The sequence below is a fragment of the Aotus nancymaae genome, unplaced genomic scaffold (genome assembly GCF_030222135.1).
Source record: "Aotus nancymaae isolate 86718 unplaced genomic scaffold, 86718_ANA_hifiasm-v0.15.2.pri h1tg000014l, whole genome shotgun sequence".
In the NCBI taxonomy this organism is placed as follows: domain Eukaryota; kingdom Metazoa; phylum Chordata; class Mammalia; order Primates; family Aotidae; genus Aotus; species Aotus nancymaae.
This window is the reverse complement of record NW_026988425.1, coordinates 46,007,824-46,034,148: the sequence shown is the minus strand read 5'-3', so window position 1 is coordinate 46,034,148 and position 26,325 is coordinate 46,007,824. Positions and strand designations below refer to the sequence as shown.

The 26,325-nt window shown below is 37.1% G+C and overlaps 1 protein-coding gene across 1 annotated transcript; it reads right to left on the bottom strand.

Annotated features, from left to right (window-relative positions):
* Positions 1-13,177: 13,177 nt before the first annotated feature.
* Positions 13,178-13,678, bottom strand: LOC105715295 (small ribosomal subunit protein eS24-like). The gene has a single exon (XM_064375771.1). It carries the CDS (start codon positions 13,676-13,678, stop codon positions 13,283-13,285), a length of 396 nt encoding a protein of 131 aa, XP_064231841.1. The 3' UTR covers positions 13,178-13,282.
* Positions 13,679-26,325: the final 12,647 nt, after the last annotated feature.

Below are 26,325 nucleotides of genomic sequence, written 5' to 3'. Positions count from 1 at the left end.
TTTCTAAATTCTCTTTATCTGTACTCATCAAGAACTCCACTAACACCAGCCCAAAGCCAAGGAGAGGAGAATTAGATTCTGCCTGTCCGTAAACATGGTAAATAATTTGTGACCCTCTTTTACTTAACCTAAGTTGTAAGTCTACATACAGTACCTTGAAGTGTAATTACAGGGTCAAAGGGCATATGCACTCCTGTCACCCCTTTGCACCTGTTGCAGAAGTGGGCTCTGAGGGTTTCAGCCTCAGGTCCTGCATTTCCTTTTTTTTTCCTTTTTTTTTTGGCCTTTGGAAGAAAGAAGAACAGAATCTTCAACTCCATTTATTTTTTACTTTGTGTGTGTGTGTTCTTGTGTTTTTTGTTTTCATTTTTGTTTTTTAATAGAATTTCCTCCCTCCCTTCCCACCCCCTCACTCCCCACCACCTGCCTCTTGTTCCTTTTGTTGTTGCTGTTTCAGTGTGAACCCACATTCCTGTTTGTACACCTTGGTCCACCAAGTTTTAGGTTTGCAGTATAATTTCATTACATCAAAAAAAAAATCACTTTCTAGAAAGTTTGTATGAAACAAATTTCAGAGAAATCTTCAGGAGCTCTTTTAAAATGGATGTATGCATTGACGAGTTGATTGTCTCTGAGTGGCCCTCAGGGACATCTAACATCCTCAGTAAGAGTCCGTTTGTGATGATACATGCAGCTGAGCACATGAAATGTGACTTTTGGTATAGATACTTTATGTATAATCAGAAAATTAAAAAACAACATTAAGATAAACAAGTCAGAATTCTCCTTTATCTGTAAAGATCACTGAACTTTAAAATCCTATCATGCTGATTTTTATATGGCTTGCAATACGTTCAAGGCTATCTCCTGAAGGGTAGATCATCGAACTATTGTGGTACACTGGGAGGTTAAATGGTGGTATTAACCATATTAGAATGAGACCTACAGCGAGGCAAGAAACCTTTTTGCTTTCCAAATCTTCTTTAGATCATTTCCATGGGTTGCTTTCCGTAACTTCTTCCCTTCCCCAAAGCTGATAAGGTATAAAGAACTCAGAACCTTCTTCCTCTTAGATTCAGATGATATCCACATGCCTAACACTCCCAATCTAAAAGTTTCATTTACAAATATTACCTTTAACTGGCTAAAAGCAAGAGAGAAACTGACTAACAGTAACTTAGAATACAACATTTATTTTTTACTTAACAAGTCTGGGAATAGGCAGTCTCAAGATAGGTCAGCAATTCCATGATATTATTAAGGATTCAGTTTCTTTCTATCTTTCCACTCCACTATTCTTATCTGTTGACTGGTTGTTCGCATTTTTATTGCCTCTTGGGGAAAAATGGCTGCCTTAGCTCCAGACAGAATTCTCATGTTGAAAGCTTTTTTAAAAATGAAGAATGAGCTCTTTTCTCATCTTCTTCTCTTTTATAAGGTGGCAAGAACATTCTTAAAAGCTCCCCAGTAGGCACATCTACAGCAGTACTTGGTTACTCTTTGTCTTCAAGGAAGCTGAAAAAGAGATTGTGAATAGGTAGAGGAGAAAGAGATGGTATGGTTTTCTGGTAGTGAACCAACAATTCTACTATTCAAGACAAAACAGAAAGCAGGTTGAGTCTTGAGATAAGGTTGAAGAATCACATTCACAATGCTTTTAAAATAGGAAAAAGAAGGCTTTACAGGTTATATATGGTCCAATCTAATTCCCCAATACAGATCTAGCAAAAAATGAAAGCCAAGATATTCTTACTCTTGGTTCCTATCCAAGATCACCTTTCTTGAAGACCTAATGAGGATAGATTTCAATGAGCCCATGGCAATGTGAGAATTAAGACTATTCTCTCTCGGAATCCTCCCTAACTCTTTCTATGAGATCAACATCATCCTGATACCAAAATCTGGCAGAGACATAACTAAAAAAGAAAACAATCTCAAAACAATAAAAGGTATTTATGACAAACCCACAGCCAATATCATACTGAATGGGCAGAAATTAGAAACATTCCCTTTAATACCTGGCACTAGACAAGGATGCCCTCTCTCACCACTCCTATTCAATATAGTATTGGAAGTTCTAGCCAGATCAATTAGGCAAGAAAAAGAAATAAAGTGCATTCAATTAGGAAAAAAAGAAGTCAAATTGTCCCTATTTGCAGACTACATGATCGTATATTTAGAAGACCACATAGTCTCAACCCAAAACCCCCTTAAGCTGATAAGCAACTTCAGCAAAGTCTCAGGATACAAAATTAATGTACAGAAATCACAAGCCTCCTATACACCAATAATAGACAAACAGAGAGCCAAATCATGAGCGAATTCCCATGTACAATTGCTACAAAGAGAATAAAATACCTAGGTATACAACTAATAAAGGAGGCAAAAGATCTCTTCAAGGAGAACTACAAAGCACTGCTCAATGAAATAAGAGAGTACACAAACAGATGGAAAAACATTCCATGCTCATGGTTAGGAAGAATCAATATTGTGAAAATGGCCATACTGCCCAAAGTAATTTATAGATTCAATGCTATCCCCATCAAGCTACCACTGACCTTCTTCACAGAACTGGAAAAAAACACTTTAAACTGCATATGGAACCAAAAGAGAGCCCACATAGCTAAGACAATCTTAAGCAAAAAGAACAAAGCTGGAGGTTGCTACTGGACTTCAAACTATACTCCAAGGCTACAGTAATCAAAACAACATGGTACTGTTACCAAAACAGAGATATAGACCAATGGATCAGAACAGAGGCCTTGGAGGCAATGCCACACATCTACAATCATCTGATCTTTGACAAACCTGACAAAAACAAGCAATGGGGAAAGGATCCCCTGTTTAATAAATGGTGTTGGGAAAACTGGCTAGCTGTATGCAGGAAGCTGAAACTGGAACCCTTCCTTACGCCTTATACAAAAATTCACTCCAGATGGACTAAAGATTTAAATGTAAGAACTAGAACCATAAAAACCCTAGAAGAAAACCTAGGCAAAACCATTCAGGACATAGGCATAGGCAAGGACTTCATGACCAAAACACCAAAAGCAATGGCAACAAAAGCCAAAATAGACAAATGGGACCTAATTAAACTTAAGAGCTTCTGCACAGCAAAAGAAACAATCATTAGAGCAAACAGGCAACCAACAGAATGGGAAAAAATTTTTGAAATCTATTCAACAGGCAAAGGGCTAGTATACAGAATCTACGAAGAACTAAAGCAGATTTACAAGAAAAAAACAAACAAACCCATCCAAAAGTGGGCAAAGAATATGAACAGACACTGTGCAAAAGAAGACAAATATGCAGCAAACAAACATATGAAAAAATGCTCATCATCACTGGTCATTAGAGAAATGCAAATCAAAACCACATTGAGTTACCATCTCACGCCAGTAAGAATGGCAGTCATTAAAAAAACTGGAGACAACAGATGCTGGAGAGGATGTGGAGAAAAAGAAACATTTTACACTGTTGGTGGGAGTGTAAATTAGTTCAACTATTGTGGAAGACAGTGTGACGATTCCTCAAGGATCTAGAAATAGAAATTCCATTTGACCCAACAATCCCATTACTTGGTATATACCCAAAGGATTATAAATCGTTCTATCATAAAGGCACATGAACACATATGTTTGTTGCGGTGCTGTTTATGATTGCAAAGACCTGGAACCAACCCAAATGCCCACTGATGATACACTGGACAAAAAAAATGTGGCACATATACACCATGGAATACTATGGAGCCATAAAAACAATGAGTTAGTGTCCTTTGTAGAGACATGGATGAACCTAGAAACCATCATTCTCAGCAAACTGACACAAAAACAGAAAACCAGACTCCACAGGTTTTCACTCATAGGTGGGTGATGAACAATGAGAACACTTGGGCACAGGGAAGAGAACAACACTCACAGGACTAGGTGAGGGATTGGCGGGGACAGCGGGAGGTGGGCAGGGAGGATGCGGAAGGATAACATCGGGAGAAATGCCCGATGTAGGCAATGGGGGCGGGGGGGCGGTGATGGAGATAGCAAACCACCATGGCATGTATGTACCTGTGCAACAATCCTGCAGGAGGCAGGACGTGCACATGTACCCCAGAGCCCAAATACAAAAAAACAAAAGAATATTCTGTCTCTCTGTTGCCACTCTCCGTCTCTCTCTTTCTGTCTTCTTTTTTTCCTTGTCTAAATTTGGACTTACTATCTGTTTTCCACTAGCAATGTTTATTTATTTAAAATATTTGGAGCAAAGTATAAAAAAGTTTTCAAACAGAAATAACACAATATAGAGGAAAAACAAGAACTTTAGATACCTGGATAAGGATTTGGGGTTTTGTTCTTGGATCTGAGGCTAATTACAAAACCAGGGAGTCTCACTTGAAGTCTTAATTTCCTTACCTGTAAATGAGGAAGTGGCAAAAGATTTCGTTGAGGGCTATATGTTATTATTTCATTATGATTCTGCCACATAGTGACCAAAGTACGGTTAAGCATTGGGAGGGATTTTTTTGTAATTTTCCTAACTTTACTTCTAACTGGAATCACTTAATTATCATCGTCATCATCATCCCCCTCATCATCTTAAAGTAATGGCTAAATACCATTTGTAAACTGTATCATTAAATTCCACTTCTATCCCCATCTTTAGAGATGACACAGTGGAAAGTAGGAGTGGTTATTTGCACACAGTTGCTTGGAAATTTATGTGGTCAGAAATTAGACAGTTATAATTGATTACAGAGACCAGGTACTTAATCGTTACACCATTGATTAACTGAGGAATATCTCAAGGAAGCACTGGGATTAGTATAAATGTTCTGGGTTTCAAACCAAACTTGTTAAATAAAATGTTGCCAAAATAAGAAAATACGAGTTTTCAAAAAGTTTTCTATCATAATTCTGACCAGAATGACCCAACTCCCAGATCTGTGCTCACTTTGAATATTTGTAAGCAGACTACACAGATTTAGGAGAGGCAATGGACACTCAAGAAAGGCCAGTTCAGGTGTGGTGGCATCTACCTGTAATCCCAGCTAATCTGGTGGCTGACGCATGAGAATTGCTTGAATCCAGGAGGCGGAGGTGGCAGTGAGCTGATAACCCATTACTGCACTCCAGCCTGGGCCACAGAGCAAAAGAATGGCTAGTAACAAGGTTGCCTAAATATTGATGAGGAGTAGGACATACTGATTTTTTGATAGTTTCTAACTCCAATACCAAAGAGACAAACTTTGAAACAGAGAAAGGACCGTGCGTGGTGGCTCACGCCTGTAATCCTAACACTTTAGGAGACCTAGACAAGCGAATCATGAGGTCAGGAGTTCGAGACCAGTCTGGCCAACATAGTGAAACCCCTTCTCAACTAAAAACACAAAAAATTAGCCGGGCATGGTAATGCGCACCTGTAATCCCAGCTACTTGGGAGGCTGAGACAGGAGAATTGCGTGAACCTGGGAGGCAGTGGTTGTAGTGAGCCAAGATTGCACCACTGCACTCCAGCCTGGGCTACAGAGCAAGACTCTGTCCCCAACCACCCCACCCTCCAAAAAAGAGAGAAAGACTGGCAGAACAGCCTGGGATAAGATAAAGTAATTGAAGGATTTATTATAGTCCCCTCATAAACTAAGTAGATCAGAATATGGTGGTGGTCAGGGCAGAATGAAGGCAACCTACAGGAGGGAGCAGATACGACAAGAAGCTTGGAAAAGCCTTAGGTTGAGAAAGAAACAGATCCCTCCTTTGCCAAAGCGAACTCCTGCCAATGCTAATTCGACACAAAATGGGTTGGCAGTCAGCCTGCGGTGTGATGTTTGGGGTCAGACTCCCGTGAGGGGACAATGTGGAATTGCTACTTGCATGCTCAGAAGGTAGAAAAGGCAAGACTCTCTTATTTTTCTGTTTTCTTTTTTGGCTATAACTGAAGAGGGAAATATTTTTGTTTTCTGCCACACTCTTTGAAGGGTGCTTCAGACAGCCATGCAGAGACATTTGCACCTGAACAAAAATAAAATCAATCTTAAAAAAGGGAAAGGGTGTTGAAGTGAATAAAATTTCACTCCTCATTTAATAGCAGTTTGATGGAAATGTTTATTTTCTGAGACATGGCCTGCTGAAAAGCTTTAAAACCAGCTGTGGCCCAGAAGTATCCACCTGAAGCCTAACAAATAAAATAGGAGTTTTTGAATAAAGGATTTTCTTTGCTGCGTAAAGCTAGATTGGCAATTACTTGTATTTTCCATGAAAAAAAAATTCATTGAATGGTATCTCGAAACATACTGGATAGAATTACAAGTTTAAAAGCATTTACACCCTTGTATATCAACAGAGCAATTCTTTTACAGCAAGAACCACAAACGCTTAATAAGTTTGAATTTGTGGATGAGAAAGCAAGCAGAGAATAAAAACTAACATCTCTATAGACATAACCACAGTATAGACTCTGCCAATGCTAGCAGTTCAGAGATAATATCTAAATAGTGATTTCACTTGCCAAGAGCTGGCTGGAATTAGATGTGTGAGGTTTGCCTCAAGCAGCAATCACATAGGTCATAGACAGGAGAAAAGAACGAAATGGAGAGAAAATCATAAAAGAAGGGTGAAAATGAGAACTTTCTCTTGGTAATTCTCTGTCAATGTTTTGTGTTCGCTCACTTGGAATTCCATGGACAGAAAGAGAAATAAGAAACAAGTCAATGTTAATTAGCTTGACTTACTGTTCCAAGTTGTGTATATTTTATAACATCAGGTTGTACAACATAAGTATATATAATTTTTTCAATTAAATCTTTAAAAATAAATAACAAATTTTTTTTTTTTTTAATTTTAAAGTGAGTTGAAAAAGTTCACTTTCTCTAAAGAAGAATAACAACTGTCATCTTGAGATCATTACTGAGGTACTCTGGCCATCACCACTCACTAGAGAGCCATGGGGAAGAGCTGTGCTACTGAGAACGGTGCCTGCATTGTGTTCTGAGATCCTGATACAGCGTTAGGTTAGAGGAAAAATGATGTCAGTGACCCACGGTGTAGTAATCTTAATAGGTATTTCCCTGAAATGGATATCCTGCAAACCAGGATTACATATGTTATTCCAGCACTACCTAATTTTTTACAAGTTGCATTGACGTTTTCTAGTACTTGTGTTTTGTAACTCTGTTGGGAAACTGAGGTGATTTCTTTTTCAAAAACAAAACCCATACATTTCAAAACAACTCTATGTTCATTAGGTTTTTCCGAGCATTAAAAGTACATTATTTATTTAGTAAAAATGATCCCATGTTTTCTTTTTATTGGAATGTCTCAACTAGAGAATCCTCACCTGGTTCAGACTTTTGCATCTATAAGAAAAGTAATGGCATAAGGGTATGTGATTTGAGAGGTACCAGAAGACTCTCCCAAAATAAACATGTTGCTTTGTACATTGTCTGAGTATCCACACCATTGGGTGATTCTGTGGCTTACACAATCTCATCATCAAATGTCCTCTTTTGCAAGGCAAACATTGCTTCTGAGATAAGTAAAGCCTTGGCGTGAAAGAAGTTGTCTAGTTATTTTCTCCCTAAATTGTCAATACAGAAACAGACCATCCTCCTTAACAGGCAAAGTAATTTTTACCCTTCAAAATCCAGTTTAATTACATTGTTTTGGTATTTCTTTTTTAAAATTTTATGTTACTTTAAGTTCTAGGATACACCCACAGAATGTTCAGGTTTGTTACATAGGTATTATACATGTGCCATGGTGGTTTGCTGCACCTATCAACCCGTCGTCTAGGTTTTAAGACCCGCATGCATTAGGTATTTGTCCTAATGCTATCCCTCCCCTTGTCCCCCACCCCACAACTGGCCATGGTATGTGGTGTTCCCCTCTCTGTGTCCATGTGTTCTCATTGTTCAATACCCACTTATGATTGAGAACATGTGGTATTTGGTTTTCTGTTCCTGTGTTCGTTTACTGAGGATGATGTTTTCTAGATTCATCCATTGCCCTGCAAAGGACACGAAGTCATTCTTTTTTTACGGCTGCATAGTATGCCATGGTGTATATGTGCCACATTTTCTTTGTCCAGTCTATCACTGAAGGGCATTTGGGTTGCTTCCAAGTCTTTGCGATTGTAAACACTGCTGCAATAAACATACATGTCTATGTGTCTTTAAAGTAGAATGATTTATATATAATCTTTAGGTATATACCTAGTAATGTGATTGCTGGGCCAAATGGCATTTCTGGTTCTAGATCCTTGAGGGATTGCCACACTGTCCTCCACAATGATGGAACTAATTTATACTCCCACCAACAGTGTAAAAGCATTCCTATTTCTTCACAGCTCACCAGCATCTGTTACATCTTGACTTTTTTTTTTTTTTTTGAAATGGAGTCTTGCTCTGTCACCCTGTCACCCAGGCTAGACTGCAGTGGCATGTTCTTAGCTCACTGCAAACTCTGCTTCCAGAGTTCAAGCGAACTTCCTGCCTTGGCCTCCCAAAGTGCTGGAATTACAGGCAAGTCACTGTGCCGGGCCTGTTGTTGCCTGACTTTTTAATGATCAACATTCTAATTGTCATGAAATGGTATCTCATTGTGATTTTTATTTGCATTTCTCTAACGACCAGTGATGATGAGCTTTTTTTCATATGTTTGTTGGCTGCATAAATGTCTTCTTTTAAGAACTGTCTACTTATATCCTTTGCCCACTTTTTGATGGGGTTGTTTGCTTTTTTCTTGTAAATTTGTTTAAGTTCCTTGTAGATTCTGAATATTAGACCCTTGTCAGATACATAAATTGCAAAAATTTTCTCCCATTCTGTAGGTTGCCTGTTCACTCTGATGATAGTTTCTTTTGCTGTACAGAAGCTCTTTAGTTTAATTAGGTCCCATTTGTCAATTTTGGCTTTTGTTGCAATTGCTTTTGGTGTTTTAGTCATGAAGTCTTTGCTCATGTCTATGTCCTGAATGGTACTGCCCAGGTTTTCTTCTAGGGTTTTTGTGGTTTTTAGGTCCTATGTTTAAGTCTTTAATCCATCTTAACTTTTGCATATAGTGTAAGGAAGGGATCCAGTTTCAGTTTTCTGTGTATGGTTAGCCAGTTTTCCAGCAACATTTATTAAACAGGGAATCCTTTCCCCATTGCTTGTTTTATTCAGATTTTCAAAGATTAGATGGTTGTAGATGTGTGCTGTTATTTCTGAGGTCTCTGTTCTGTTCCATTGGTCTATATCTCTGTTTTGGTACCAATACCATGCTGTTTTGATTACTGTAGCCTTGTAGTATAGTTTGAAATCAGGTAGTGTGATGCCTCCAGCTTTGTACTTTTTCCCAGCAGTACATCAAAAAGCTTATCCACCATGATCAAGTCAGCTTCATCCCTGGGATGCAAGGCTGGTTCAACATATGCAAATCAATAAATGTAATCCATGACATAAACAGAACCAATGACAAAAACCACATGATTATTTCAATAGATGCAGAAACGGCCTTCAATAAAATTCAGCACCCCTTCATGCTAAAAACACTCAATAAACTAGGTATTGGTGAAAAATCTCTCAAAATATAAATTGCTATTTATAACAAACCCATAGCCAATATCAAACTGAATGGTATTTCTACCTCAAGAGGAATCAACTACTCCTTTTTGCTGGCTACCACAGGCTTTATATTCACTATTATCACAGCATGTATTACTGTGCTTTATAATTAGTTCTTTACAGGTGTCTGTTATTCCTATTGAATTGTGACCTCCTTTAGGCCAATGAGTAGGACTAAGTCTGATTCTTATTTATCTTTATATTCCCAGGAGCAACAGTAGCATCTTAATATAGTGGACATTCAAATCTGTCTTCTAAGATTTAATGATGTAAGGAGTACCATAGACAGCAGTTCCTTCTTTACTATCTTGCCTAGGGTGTAATTGAGTCGTGTGTCTAACTCCATATGAATTCAGTCAAAGTGGCTGATTTGCTCATTCCACAGATATTGACTGAGCTCCTGCTGTGTGCTGAACACTGCTCTAGCAGAAGTCAATGCAGCCAGCAGTGGGGGAAATAAATGGGACTTGTGCCATGGAGCTTACATTCCACTGTGGCAGCTAGATAGTGAGCAAGTAAATAAAATAAATATACTCTATAATGCCAAGTAGTGACAAATGGTATGAAGAGAAGGCAAGGATGGTGAGGAGAGAGAGTGATTGATGGAGAAGAGAGAGAAGATGCTGGATCAATGGTGGAAACAACTCTGTGTGTTGGCAAGGCATACATTTAAGAAAACACATACTCCAGATACTAGATGACCAAAAGACAGTTGTGTAGCAAAAAAGGAGAGATGGAAGCAAGCTACCTGAGATCTATGCATTAAGGGTTGCATTATCTATACACATGGAAAATTAAAATAGTCATCTAAGCACAAATCTGTCTTTTATTAATACCATGTGCTAGTAATATTAAACAATCTTAGTAACAAAATATTCCTCCCCAGTAGGGAAGACTATGTTTATGCTCCCTCCTGCTTGGTGCATTATGGCAGAAGTATGTTGTCATCTTTTACATTTATTCTTATGTTTCAGGGCCTATTCTAATTTCTCAACTGCACCACCAGTGCAGTCACTTCAAGTTAGGCTTTTAGTTATTTAATTGGGTTTTCTGTTCCACTAAATATAAAATTCTATGGGGTTATATTTTGCATCTCTGTTGTGGTCTTAAAGTGATCTAAATAGGCTCTATTTTCTACTACAAATTGAATGAATCATACAATTAATTAGAAAATACACAAGTTAAATCAGTTCTCATTTGGTTCTATTAAATTTACTTTCAGCCTGTCAGGGATTGTGAGTCCATTGTTTCTTCAGTGATATTATTTCTTTATTATCTATCTTAACAATCTTTTAATTTCACAATAAAACTATTTGACACTTACTTACATTGGCAGAAAAAAAATCTATTAGTTGAAATCAATAAACGTAACCCATCACATAAACAGAATCAATGACAAAAACCACATGATTATCTCAAAGATTATCAAAAACTTCTGGGATCATTCTATGACTAACATAACTGTCATCAAGTTAATTGAAAGAAATCAGCAGATTTGTGAAATGTTGGTCATCAGTAGCTTCCCAGCTGTCCCTCCTTTTGTAATCATTCTATTAGTGGACACCATAGGAGAAAATATGCAAAATATTTTCAAGAACTTACTTGTATCTGTCTCAAGATTATGTGCTTATAAAAGACGAAAGCAGACTGTGTATTCCTTACCTTTAAGAAATGTTCAGCTTCACCACACAGATAAACAGCTTGCATTTATAAAAATCTTTCAGGACAAAATTTGAATGAAGAGAATATGTTTGTCTCATAAGCATTGCCGTATTGAAGCTATCGAGGCAATTATTTTGGTTTTCAGGTAGCAGTATGTTATGAGAAAATGTTGGCATTCTCACTGATAAGAACCTAACAGGTTAGACATCTCTTCTTTCTTTTGCAAGCCTTTCATGTCTTTATTCTTAGAAAAGTAGTTCAAATACTGTTGCAGGCTAATATTTTGATATATTAGCCAACCAGATTTCTGCCTGTAATTATGTGTATCTCATGACCTTTCCAGAGCTCACAGAGCTAGCTCCTTCCAAGTTCATTTCTCAGGGAAGGGATATATTAAGAAAAATACAGAGCCAACAGAGGAGTCAAATTACTGATTTTTGAAGCAACCTGATTTTACAGGTGGGAGTGAGAAGCATGAGCCCAGCAACCTCATGGAAATAAGAAACAGCAACTAGCTTGGTCCAGCTAACACAGAGGACTGTGCTCTAGTGTAATCAAAGTTGTAAGCTGAATATATAGTGAATCAGTGTTTGAAGGCTCTTGTAGGTAGATTTGGATCCAGTAGGCATTGAGAAAGAGCGTCATGTGCAAAGGTGAGTATAATTATTTAAGTAAGTTGTCTAGTTCTAAAAAAAATCTCATGGTAGCTGGAGTGCTTATTGTTGGTCAACTTTCCTTACCAAAAACCTCTGGAATCATTCTATGACTAACATAACTGTCGTCAAATGCTGGAATGTGGAGGAAAGTTCAGGTTATTGGAAACAGAGTCCTAAAGAAGAGAACAGACAAGTTGAGTTTTATGGTTTACACATGGAGGAAGTTTTGAGACTAAGTCACAGAGATAATGCCTTACCTTAATGATGGCAAGCAACCTCTGCCAATGAAGGTGTCATGGAGGAAAGATCATATTGGCTGAGGACAAGCTTTCTGTGTTTCAGCCTGTCAACAGGGTAGCCCTTCCTCCAGGGGCCTCAGCATAGAGCTACCATTTGCCAGCAGTCCACTGGTGAAAAAGTCCTAACTTAACAACTCACTGGCTGTATACCTACCATTCTCTAAGGAACCCCAACAGCTTGAAAAGCACAGCCCTGAAGCGGCACTATTATTAATAACTCAAAGTATTCACAGTAGAGTGATCAAAAGCAAGTTGATTAACCTATCTGTGCCTCAATTTTCTCATCTAGAGAATTTTTTAGTGCTGTCGTGAGAGTCAGAAATGTGAACACATGGGAAGTCCATAGGATTTTGGGATACATAAATGTGAGTTCCTGCTATAATATGTATCATTACACAGCCTTTGGCTGATGTGAACTAATAATGAGACATCATGAGCCCTTTGCAGTAGACTGATTAATGCCCTCCAAGTATATGTATGTCACAATCATCAGAATCTGTGAATCTTAACTTATATGACAAAAGGGACTTCATAGATGTGACTAAATTTAAGAATCTCGAGATGAGAGGGGTTATCCTGGAATATCTGGATGGGTCAAGATAATCCCAGTGGTCCTTATAAGAGGACACAGAAGTCAGATTCAGACAAGTAGACAATATGATGGCAGAAGCAAACATTAGAGTGATGTACTTAAGACTGAGGAGCAGGCCATGAGCCAAGGAAGAGGGACTGCTATTAGAAGCTGAAGAAGCCATGATTATAAAAGTTATCATTTTAATGCCCTGAATCCTCAAATAAAGTCAGGCAAGGTGTTACTCTATAGACAAGATAATGAAGTTAAAAAACACTTGTAACTTGCCCAAGATTAAGTGTCCAGTAAACGGGGAATGAGAACCACCTTGCATGTATCTAACTCCAAACATTACACTTTCCATGATTCCGAGGTGTTTCTTTCTTTTTTTTTTTTTTTTGAAAGTTTTTAGTTTATTAAGCTTCTCGTGAAAAGTCCACAGCGGCCATAGATAACATCATTGCAGCACCTTTACTCCTTCGGCTGTGATCCAATCTCCAGCTCACTTCTTTTTTCCAGCACCAACATTGGCCTTTGCAGTCCCCCTGACTTTCTTCATTCTGTTCTTGCGTTCCTTTCGTTGCTTTCTTGAGGTCTTTTTCTTCTCATACAGGCTATGTCTTGCAAGTCTATGTTTGGGTTCATTTTTCTTTGCATAATCCAGGGAATCATAAATCATGCCAAAGCCAGTTGTCTTGCCACCACCAAAATGAGTTCTGAATCCAAATACAAAGATGACATCTGGTGTGGTCTTGTACATTTTGGCTAGTTTTTCCTGAATTTCTGTCTTAGGCACTGTTGCCTTCCCGGGGTGAAGGACATCAATGACCATTTGTTTCCTCTGATGCAGTCTGTTGATCATGAACTTTATAGTGCAGATAGTTACTGTGTCGTTCATGATGGCGGCCTATCTTTACACAGCCGGGGAGGAAAAAAGAGCCTGAGGTGTTTCTATGGAGACCTCTATCTCAATGTCCCATCTTAAAGAAAACCAGTTACTTTATTAAAACATAATAACATATCTGTGCATGCAACATCATTCTAACTCACTTCCAAACTTCATCTTATTCTTAGCAAAATAATAAAGGAATAATACAAGAGAAAGCTACTTATTAATACATCTACAGCTATAACCTCAAGCAGTTATGAAGATCAAAGGCTAGAATCAAAATACTTGAAGTCCAAAGAGATTTGAGTCCCGAGTCAGTCACACTTCTGCTAGATGACCAAGGATAATTCACTTAATTTCTCTTAGTTTTAATTTCCCCATTATTAAAATACTTTACCTGACAAGGTTCTGAGGAAGAGTAAATTATATAAGCACATAATTGTAATTATATTTAACCTTTATTGAGATCTGATTACATGTCCTAAATTATTCTAACCTTATTATGTGAATTATCTCATTTAATTTTCACATTATTCCTAGCATGTAAGCATGCCAAAAGCAGTATAATCATGGCTTAGAGCATAAATTCACAATCCAAACTGTGGGATTAAATACATTCAACCTCTCTAGGCCTCTACTTCCTCATTTAGAAAATGAAAATGGTAACTTCTCTACTTATATAGCTGATGTAAGAAATAAATGTTTGTGTGCATGTCTGTGTGTGTGTGTGTGTGTTCAGCTTTAAGAAGTGTGTGCCTTCTACAGAGTGCTTCCTCTGTGTTTGTGGTTATCATCCCCCACTTTACAGATGAGAAAGTAGTCAATTGCTCATCCAAAATCCAAGAGCTTTTAGGTGCGGGGGTGCCGTAAACAAGATTAAAAGTCAGTCTTTCCATGTTGCTTCCCAGTATTAAAAAAAAAACTTAATCTATGTTTTATAACATAATAAAAATGCTATCAAAACTGATGTAAAGGAATTTGAAATGACTTATTTCCTACCAGTAGATGGTGTGAAGTCTTTGCGTAAGACTTTTTTCACTAATTATTTTAAATTCCATTAAATTAATTTATTTGTTACCATTGGAATTTTTAAAAAGAAAGCTCTCTGCACTTATAAATGAATGTTTATAGCAGCTTTAGTCATAATTGTCAAAACATGGAAGCTACCAAGATGTCCTTTAGTAGGTTAATGAATAAGTAAACTGTGGTATATCCAAGCAATGGAATATTATTCAGCACTGAAAAGAAAGAAGCTGTCGAGCGATGAAAAGACATGAAAGAAACTTAAATGCACAGTAATCAAACAGCATGGTACTAGTACCAAAACAGAGATACAGACCAATGGAACAGAACAGAGGCGTCGGAGGCGACACAACATATCTACAACCACCTGATCTTTGACAAACCTGAAAAAAACAATCAATGGGGAAAGGATTCCCTGTTCAATAAGTGGTGTTGGGAAAACTGGCTAGCCATAAGCAGAAAGCAGAAACTGGACCCCTTCCTGACACCTTACACTAAAATTGACTCCAGATGGATTAAAGACTTAAACATAAGACGTAACACCATAAAAATACTAGAAGGAAACCTAGGCAAAACCATTCAGGACATAGGCGTAGGCAAGGACTTTATGACCAAAACACCAAAAGCTTTGGCAACAAAAGCCAAAATAGACAAATGGGACCTAATCAAACTCCACAGCTTTTGCACGGCAAAAGAAACAGTCAATAGAGTGAATCGGCAACCAACAGAATGGGAAAAAATTTTTGCAGCCTACCCGTCTGACAAAGGGCTGATATCCAGAATTTACAATGAACTAAAAAAGATTTACAAGAAAAAAACAAACAAGCCCATCCAAAAATGGGCAAAGGATATGAACAGATGCTTTACAAAAGAAGACATACATGAGGCCAACAAACATATGAAAAAATGCTCATCATCACTGGTCATTAGAGAAATGCAAATCAAAACTACATTGAGATATCATCTCATGCCAGTTAGAATGGCGATCATTAAAAAATCTGGAGAAAACAGATGCTGGAGAGGATGTGGAGAAATAGGAACACTTTTACACTGTTGGTGGGAGTGTAAATTAGTTCAACCACTGTGGAAAACAGTGTGGCGATTCCTCAAGGACCTAGAAATAGAAATTCCATTTGACCCAGCAATCCCATTACTGGGCATATATCCAAAGGATTATAAATCGTTCTACTATAAGGACACATGCACACGAATGTTCATTGCAGCACAGTTTACAATAGCAAAGACCTGGAACCAGCCCAAATGCCCATCGATGATAGACTGGACAGGAAAAATGTGGCACATATACACCATGGAATATTATGCAGCCATTAAAAAGGAGGAGTTCACATCCTTCGTAGGGACATGGATGAACCTGGAAACCATCATTCTCAGCAAACTGACACAAGAACACAAAATCAAACACCACATGTTCTCACTCATAGGCGGGTGTTGAACAAGGAGAACACATGGACACAGGGAGGGGAGCACTATACACGGGGGTCTGTTGGGGGGGAGGGGGGATAGTGGGGGGGTGGGGAGTTGGGGAGGGATAGCATGGGGAGAAATGCCAGATATAGGTGAAGGGGAGGGAGGCAGCAAATCATACTGCCACGTGTGCACCTATGCAACAACCTTGCATGTTATTCACATGTACCCCAAAACCTAAAATGCAATAAAAAAGAAAAAAAAAAAAGCAAGAAACTTAAATGCACGCTACTAAGAGAAATAAGCGAATTCAAAAAGGCTACATACTGTATAATTTTAACTATATAACATTCTGGAAAAGGTAAAACTGTGGAGACAGTAAAAAGATCAGTTGTCAAGGATTAGTGGGGCAAGAAGGATAAATAAGCAGAATACAGAGGATTTTTAGGTCAATGGAAATACTCTGTATGACACTATAATGGTGGAAACACATTACTATGCGTTTGTCAAAACCCATAGAATGTACAATACCAAGAGTGAGTGAATTCAAAGGTAAGCTATGGGCTTTAGATGATAATAATGAGTCAGTATTAGCTCATTGATGGTTGGGGAGGCTGTGAATGTGTAGGGGAGGGGAGTATGGGAACTCTACTTTTGCTCAATTTGCTATGAACCTGAAAATGTTCTTAAGAAAGAAAAAAGCAGCTGGGTGTGGTGGCTCATGCCTGTAATCCCAGCACTTTGGGAAGCTAAGGCAGGCAGATCATGAGGTCAAGAGTTCAAGACCAGTCTGGCCAACATAGTGAAACCCTGTCTCTACTAAAAATACAAAAATTAGCTGGGTGTGGTGGCATGCATCTGTAATCCCAGCTACTCAGGAGGCTGAGGCAGGAGAATCCCGTGAACCTGGGAGGCAAAAGTTGCAGTGAGCCAAGATTGCACCACTGCACTCCATCCTGGGAAATAGAGCAAGACTCCGTCTCAAAAAAAAAAAAAAAGGCAAAAAAAGAAGCCTTTATCTATTTGATATTTGCTAAACTTCTTATTTTAAAATTATAATTGCCCTAATTTGGGACCTTGGTATGGCATTTTACAATAATATCAAGCCAAATGTGTGTGATTCTCTTTTAATCATATTTTGGGTTTTTGAAAGTATAATTTACACAAAATAATTAAAAATTAAATCTTTGGATATTTTCATCATTATTATTCTGAAATTTTATAATTCAAAGAAAACATTATTAATTATCTGAGAAGGCCTGCCCCAAATATCTGACCTAATTTTACCTGAAATTAATGTTACACTGAGTCCTATACTTAAGAGTGTTGCGTTTAAAAGATCACAATTTTCACCAAATTTGACCGTGTACTTGCTGTTTAGATTCACTTGTTTCATGAAATCACACATTCAGAGAAGGGAAAGCCCTTTGGCAGTGAACTCCCCACTTCACCATGATCGTCCCTTCTTCTTCTGCTATCATGAGCACTACATCTTTGGACACTCTCAACAGGAAGCTTTCCTCTACCTTCTCTTTCATTGTCCCAGAATGGCATCAAATCCCTTCGAGTTATTTTGCTATATTCTTCTTTTTATTTCTTCCAGTTTCTGAAGCTTCTAATCTATGCCCAACACTACGATCCATGCTGAGGAATGTTCTCATTTATCCACTCACCTTTGCAATCATCCTCACCAAATTTGGGAGAGATATATAGAATTTGTTTTCGTTTGTTTTTAATTCACACACTACTTACTGTTAAGACAAATGCCAAGGAAATCTGGTTAATTTTTGCACACTAACTTCCATCACTATTTATTGTTTCCTCCTTTCTCTTTCTTTTCCTTCCTTGTATCTCACTCTTACGTTGTTTCTCTACCTCCTCTCTCTTCATTCCTGTAAGTTCATTTACAAACTTAGTTTAGGAGACAGTGGATTAAATAACGTTTTAATTACTAACTCCAGTGGGAGATCGTTCATTGATTTCAAGGATGAAGCTCCCCAATAAAATTTCTGTCGATGTGGTAGTATATATGCCCTTGTATGTTCCCTGAATGCCCAATAACAACCACAACAACAATAAAATCACATGCAGCTGATATAAGCCTGGATGCAGAACTTTGGGGAGCTCACACCTTATCCTATATTATGTCATTTCTCCAGTGTTTTCTCTTGAGTTCTGAAAATATTTTTTTAAATGCACAACGTTGTTTCAGAGTATAAAAACTAAAAGTTACCTTTTTTATAGATTCAAACAGGGAAATGCAGTTTCCTGAGGGTGAGATCCAGCTGTTTGGACCTGTGACTGGCAGCGTTCCTCAAAACCCCGTAATACCTCAAATTTTCTGAAGACTTAAAGAACGATTTGGAATGATAAGACATTTCAGTACCTACCTATTTTCAATTAGGAAAAGTAAACAAATTGTTACCATTTTTGACTCAGATGGGATATTAGGTCTCTGAGTTATGTAGGCAACAACATGCATAAAAGACTGAACAGACGCTTGGTTGTCAATTCACCTGTAGTAACATGTCTGACAAGCATCACTTTTGACTGAAATAATCACTGAACCTGAAGCATTTGGTGGAAATAGAACTTAAGTGGTTAACTCATGTATCTGCTAAGATAACTCACAAGTTTTTCTGTGTTTTGTAGATGAAGCTATAATGATCACCATAGAATATAAATCCACGAAGGGAGTAGCATTAGTAAGCAAGTTAATAGAATTTAATAAAAATGGCATTAACCAGAAATACATAGATCTCTTTTGAAAAAAAAACACTTAGTAAAAGGTATGAAAATTATCTCATTCTTTTTCTGCAATGAAGCTATGATACAAAGCAGTAAAAACAAAGTAAATGATCAAAGAATTTTCCAATCTTCGAGCAAGAAAGAAAAATTCTAGTAGTACAATAATAAGCAGAAATTAGAAAAATATGTTTTCTTCATATGTCAGTATCTAAGACAATGTTAAATTCATAATAACAGAGGCCTTTCTAAATATAAAGATTTAGAGATAAACAGACCAAATGAGTGACATTAACAATTTTTGAAAAACAAATAATCATCATCTGCTTGGATAGTCTTCGGTAAAAGAAGTAAACTGTATGGCAATCTGAGGTCATTTACAATCTGACCATCTGCATACTCTGGTATCTGTGTAATGAGACATAAAAAGCCAAATAAATATTTGATCCAGTTAACTCATTCATTCCCCGTGATACTGTAATCTTATAAAAAGTGTGAAAAATGGAATTGGGAGGTATGCAAATACGTTTTTGAACTTTTCAAAAGATACAAATGCAAAAAATGTATATAAACTTAGACTTCCTTTGGACTGCAAAAGGCTAATCTTTTTTTAAAGAAGTCTTGAGTAGGTGCATACTATTTTCTTCCTAAAGCAGATTAACTAGTTGGGTATTTCTTTGAATAGTTTAAAAGGTTCAAGTTATATCTGACAGAATGAATAGGTAATGATATATGCCTCATTCACCAAAGAAACAAATGTTTTGTTTCCCAACTCTAATTCTGTATTTTGTAGTAAGCTAGAATGATATAATATACACTAGTATTATTGTAAAACAAGAGCTTATTACTTGGCTAAGTAAGCTGATCTTTGGAAAAGTGTACAAGTGCTTTGAAATAAAATAAAAACTACTTAATCCAATCTTCTCTCATACAATTTCTTTCAAGGAGAACAGACACAGCCTGTTAAAATAACAAAGAATGTAGAGTTTCCATTCATGGACAAAGTGTCCTCATTCAAACTCCCACTCTAAAGCTACCTTGCCCCTCTTCTCAATTTTCTTTGCAGTAGGGAAATGTGATTCCATGAAACCTCTGGGATTCTGTTTAATGTTAACTGGCAGAGCTTTTCACGTCTCACAGACCTGGTGACACCTAAATGACACACACTTTGGATTGTCTTGTTGTGTGGAAAAGGTAGATAAAGGGAGGAGGAGAAACTTAAAACAGGTGGGCAAGGGCAAGGTGGCATTCACAAATGTTCCTGCGATCAGGGCCAGGCTTAGGATCGTTGAGGAGATAAAACAATCACTCCAGTGAAATGATTTCACAAGAAGTGTTAAGTTACAGACTGAGTCCTGAGAATTCTCCAAAATCTGACAGCCCTAGAATGGAGCTTTGCAAAGGAAAAGGTAAAATCTTCAGAATCTGCAACCAGGATATAAGCAGAGACTAATATTATTTAAATGTGATTAGTCGACTATGTCTGGCTTGCAAAGTGACTGTGGAATTGTGTTAGATGGGAACTGACTAGTGTAAAATATCAGCATTTCCAGCTGTACTGGGGGATAAGATAGAATGTTTGGAATGGAATTCTCTTTGGCCTCATATCTGTATCATTTCTAGAATTCAGCTGTCGATGTGTATTTGGTACATATATGTATATGATATATATTCAAATTCTTTGTAAGAAATTATAAACAATGTATGTTATCTAGTTTCAGAATGATTTAGGGATTTACAAAAATTGATTTCATACTAATTTGAACAAAATATGCATATACCTTCTAAGTTTCTGACTTTATAGAAATACAGCTTTAATGCATGCATTCCCAAAAGACTTTTTAAAAGTGTTTTCAATAAAAAAATCATAAAAGGTTGAAATGTGATTTCCACAGATTACAAAATGTAAAACAAATGTCAAAGTAAATTTCTGCAATTGCTTTTGATTACAGCGTTTTTAGATTCTAGAGCATTTAAAGAAATTCTTAAACCAGTTCTTTTTTTTTTTTTTTTGACTAAACATAACCTTCCTTGAACCTAACCACATTTCTTTCCCCTCCTGTCAGTCAGTTCCTTGTACTTCTTTTGAATTACTATTTGTAAGACAGGCCCCTAGGGCAGAAAGCATTTGTTGGGCCAGCTCCCATTATAAAAAGACCTTTCTGAGGGCTGGGATCCTCTTCAGTACTGAGAAGGCAAGGCCTCTTCTGGAGGTCTATTTTATTAGACTCCTTGTTCCCACTGTCAATGTGAGTAACTCACAACTTGTTAGAAAAAGAATGAAATCAAGTGTGAACCCAGGATACAAACCAGAGCTGTCATATAGTCAATGAGAATATTTATTTTCTACTCTGAAAGTTCAGTAGTGGCTAGAGTTACTAATGGGACCAATCATTACCAAAACATATCTGTATCATTGGCTGTATTTTTTTCCAGTTCTGAACACAATTGTATTATCCCACCACAATAAAGTGCCTCCTTTCAGCTAATGAGTTCAAAACTGAATCTAATCTTGGTAGTTACATGAGTAAAGCAGCAGGGCTCATTCCCATTTAGGAGAGCGGTTCTGTGTATCACAAAAGGAGGCCAGGTGGAAATGAAATGCACATCTACTGAATCCCTTCTCACTATTCCAGCTACTAGAAAGTACTAGCTCCATTGAGTTCCACTCAGTCTCTTGCTTATTTGACATCATGATTACATACGTAAAGTTACAACTTTCTGTTTATCAAACACCATAGATTTCATGAGGATTGTAATTTTGAACTTGGTCTATTTGTGCCAAATGGACTGAAAATAATAATTAGAGACAATTTAGCATAATAAGTATAGTCATTTCAGATAAATTGCCCCTACAGAACATTAATTTTATTCATTAAATAAAGAGATAAAATTCCAAGGCCACATCTATTATGGTTTTATTTTTAGAAATCATCTTCAATTTCTCTTTTTAATTTAAAAACAATAATTTAGACAAAATGAAGAGATATTTAGCTAGTAAAATTATTACATTGAGATGTTAGTTTTTAATTAAAAATTTGACTTAATTTCACTCAAAATCACATTCTAGTTATGTTAGGATTTTGTGTGTATGCATTACTATGAGTTTTAAATCTCCTTAGTATCTAAGCAATAGAAGATTATTCAAGTTTGAATTTTTTCTAGTTTTCTAGTTTCATTAGCCTGATGAATGAATATAAAAATAGATATATTGAGAAAAGCATACTGAATTCTACATTGGCAAGTCTAGCTAGGACACTCTTTTGAATATCAATGATTGGTCAAATTTAAATAGAACAAATGTCCTTAGACGTCCTAATTTACTCTTTTTTATTATTATGATTATTGATCCTGAAGGATTTACCAAAGGTTTATCAGGGATAGGGTTATGAATTTCATGATGGGACTGAAATGACTTATACAGGAATAGTTATGAATTATATCTCTTCTGATCTGAAGTCAATCTGGGCTGGCACAAGCCAAGGATATGGTATGTATTCAAAATTTAGTATGCTGAACAGAGGGAAGCATAGAAAATTTCATACTAAAGCATGATTGATCATGCTTTTCTTAGTGAAAAATCTTCATAAAACCACTAGATGCCCTTTTATCACTTTCCAGGTTTAATGTGCAGCTACCTAATTGCTAATTCAGTTGCCACTGCTAACTGAAAAGGAATGACCTGGGGAAGTCTCACCACCAGACTAGTATACTCCTCACTGAAAACTCATAAAACTTCAGCTTTTGTTTTAAATCTATTCTTATGACCCGGGTGAATATGTGCCCAAATGCTTAAATCTTGTTAACTCAGACTAAAGCTTTAAAATCAAAGTTCTGCACTTGCAAACCTTGGTCATTTTAAATTCACCAAAATGACTCCCTGCCTCTAGTCTGAATATATCTATTTACCTATCTAATAGGCATCATGAACTTAATATGACTAAAACAGAAATGTATCCTTTCAATTCTAAATCTGTCTCACTATGTAAGAAAATGGCGCAACCATCCAGACATTTGTTCTAACAAAAAAAATAAACAAAAACACTTGGAGTGACTCACGCCTGTAATCCCAGTACTTTGGGAGGCCGAGGCGGGTGGATCACGAGGTCAAGAGATCAAGACCATCTTGGTCAACATGGTGAAACCCCGTCTCTACTGAAAATACAAAAAATTAGCTGGGCATGGTGGCGCGTGCCTGTAATCTCAACTACTCAGGAGGCTGAGGCAGGAGAATTGCCTGAACCCAGGAGGCGGAGGTTGCGGTGAGCCGAGATCGCGCCATTGCACTCCAGTCTGGGTAACAAGAGCGAAACTCCGTCTCAAAAAAAAAAAAAAGAAGAAGAAGAAAAAACACTTGGAGCCATTCCTTGATTTTTCTTTTTCTCATTCCCTACACACAAGCGATCCTGAATTCTCTCCTCTGAAAATAAAACCCATTTCAATCCACTTCTCATTATCTCAATTTGTACTTCCCTGGGTCTAGTCACAATCTTCTGTTGCTTGGACTCCTTCTATGATGAATTCAGCCCCCAAGTTCCCTTCTTGGCCTCCATTCTATACTCTATGTGACCATTCTTTTATAAAGTAAGTCATACAGTACCTTCCCTCTACTCAAAGACTTCCAGCAGCTCCCATCTTACTCTAAATAAAAGCAAAGTTTCTACCATGCTTTATATAATCTTCCACAGGCTGTAACTTTGACCTAGGATTTTGTCCCTTTCCCACTGATCATTTTGCTTCAGGGGTACTTGTGTCTTTGTTCTTCCTCTACTTACTCAGGCTCCTGTGTGTGTCAGGGCTTCTGCCATTGCCATTTCAGCAGTCAAGGATGCTGTATCCCCAGATAGTTGCATCGTTCTTCTTCAGACTATTCAGGTTTCTATTTAAATTTTGTCTCATCAGAGAGCCCTTTCCAGATCACTCCAAGTAAAACAGCAATTTCCCTCCCCAAACAATCTCTTTCCCTTCACCCCATCTTGTCTCTTCTCAGCACTTATCACTGCTTGAATTAGTAAGTATTTATTTGTTTTTAATCTGTCTCCCCCACTGAACCGTAAAGTCTATGAGAGCAGGGACTTAGTCTGTTGTGCTCAGTCTTCTATCTCCAAGTGAGAGCAGTGCCATGTATAAACTGTAACAGATAAATAAATATGTAAATATCCATTCAGTGAACAAACGAATGCTTGGGTATAAGAAATACATTTTTAATCTGGTGACATTGCTGCTCGGCCCACAGAGTATCTTTCTTCATTTCTATATTGTTTATAATGAAATGGAACAAAAGATTCTTATTTACATATAATGCTTTGATCAAGCCAGACTGAATGACTTGTGTGTCTCCTTACTCACGATGTGATTTCAGTCCCATGTGAACTTCAGTAAGCATGACACCTGCCTCCGTTGGCCTCCTGAGTCTGGGCTTTCCTGGCAAATATCCACCAAGTCAGGTTTTTGAAACCTAATTCAACAGATTTCCCCCAAGTAAAATCATCACTCCTCTTTGTAGCTCTATAACCTATGTATAGCTTTTTCATAGCTCCCAGAATATTGTCCTTGTTTCTTACTGGTGCATCTCTTTCTACTACACTGTACGTTTCTTGACAGCAGAATCTACGTGCTCATCACCTTGGTCTCCTCCAGATCAAAAAGTGCTTCACCATTCCAAAAATAATTATTATGAAATATGTTCCAAGCATGAGATTGGTGTGTTCAAGTGACAGAAAGCCAGTGTAGCTTGAGAAAAGATGGCAAAGGGGAAGTGGTAGGAGATGAGACAGACTAGGAATCAATCATATTGGGTATTGTAGGCAATAATACATTTCATTACTTTAAGTGAAGTGGGAAGGCATCAGAGTTTCAAACAAGAAAGATATGATCTGATTGATGTTTTTCAAAGCTCACTCTAACTGATGCGTGAAGAATAGGCATTAAAGGAGCATGCAAATAATGGAGGAAAAAAAAACAAAAAAATGAAAAACAAAACAAAAGAAGAGCATAAAGCCAGGAGGGCCATTAGGAGGTTGAACTAGGGTACCAGTACAGGAGATGGAGAGAGGCTTGTTTCATATCATGGAATTAATGTTCTGCATGGATATATGAGATGACAAAGAAAGAAACCAAGGTTCACAAAAGGGTTTTTGGTTTGAGTAACTGAGTGTATTGTATCATTTATGAAATGGCATGAGTAGAGAAAGGGTTGGACTGTGTATATGGTATCAGGAGGTGTTTGGTTTTTGACTTGGTTTTTTTCCCACATTTAATTTTAGGTGCCTTTTAAACTTCTAAGTGAAACCACTAAGCAGGTGGTTGAATATGCAAATATAGATCTCAATATTGATAAATTAATTAACTAATGCCTCATGGAAGTTTCTCAAATGGTGCTTTGTCAGAACACCAAGATTTTATGATTGCACAAATTACATAAATGGTCTTCATTCAATAAATGGGAGAAAGATTTATTCAAGAATCTTCTTGATTTTATGTTATCTTAATATATTTTTTCGCATTTTCACTTATCTGCATTAGAGTCTGGCAATAGATAATTATATATAAAATATATATGTGCCTACAAATATAAATCCATCCATACAAAAATATCATTCAATATTTTTATTAAACACAATATTTAGTTCTTTTATTACTTTCTATCTAGATGTAGATATCTTTCAAATGACTTAGCACTTGAAAACATTTGAGAATCACTCTCTAGGGGATCTGATGTGGTATCTCAAGAACCCAGCTGTGACAATCTCCCATATTCTGCTTTGCTCTTCTTTAGGGACTCTGGGAACAAGTTACAGGTGAAAATGTCTCTACAAAGGGTTAGCAGCTCCAAGAATATGGATAATTATCACCACCATTAAAACCAACTGTGTCCTAACTAATGATCCTAAAAGGGAAGTCATGGGTCATTGGGCCAAAATTCAGAGTGTTCGTAACTGAATTTGCTATTAGAAAGTCATTGCTTCAATCAATGGGATATTATCAACCACATGTTACCATTAAGGTAGAAGAATTACTTATAGCAGTAGACAAAGAAATAATTGTAATGAAGAAAAGAAAAGTGTTACCCAAAGTATATGTAGCAAAAAGAAGATAGTAGGTTGATTTTTTATTGGCTTATTTAACAGCACATTGTGAATTCTAAATGAAGCTGTTTTCCACCTCATAATGTTCACACCTAGTGCTGTAAAAAATTCATAGCGTTTTACGGGCTGTGGCTGTCAGTGCTTCAGTAATACTGACTCATGCATTGTTTATGTTGTTGTTTTAATATAATTTAGAGGACACGTATATCTTATTCTGCAAAAATTTATTTTTCAGATGAGTTTTCCTAGGTCGTTAGACTATTTTTAATTTCTTTGTTGGGAGATTTCTAAATATTTCACCTTAAAAAATAATTCAACAATTTCAAAAACTGGTAGACTTTGACACTAATTTCTTTGGCCTCAGTTTAGAAAAGA

Excerpts from the sequence above, each read along its gene's own strand:
- LOC105715295 (XM_064375771.1), bottom strand. The coding sequence starts at position 13,678 with ATGAACGACACAGTAACTATCTGCACTATAAAGTTCATGATCAACAGA.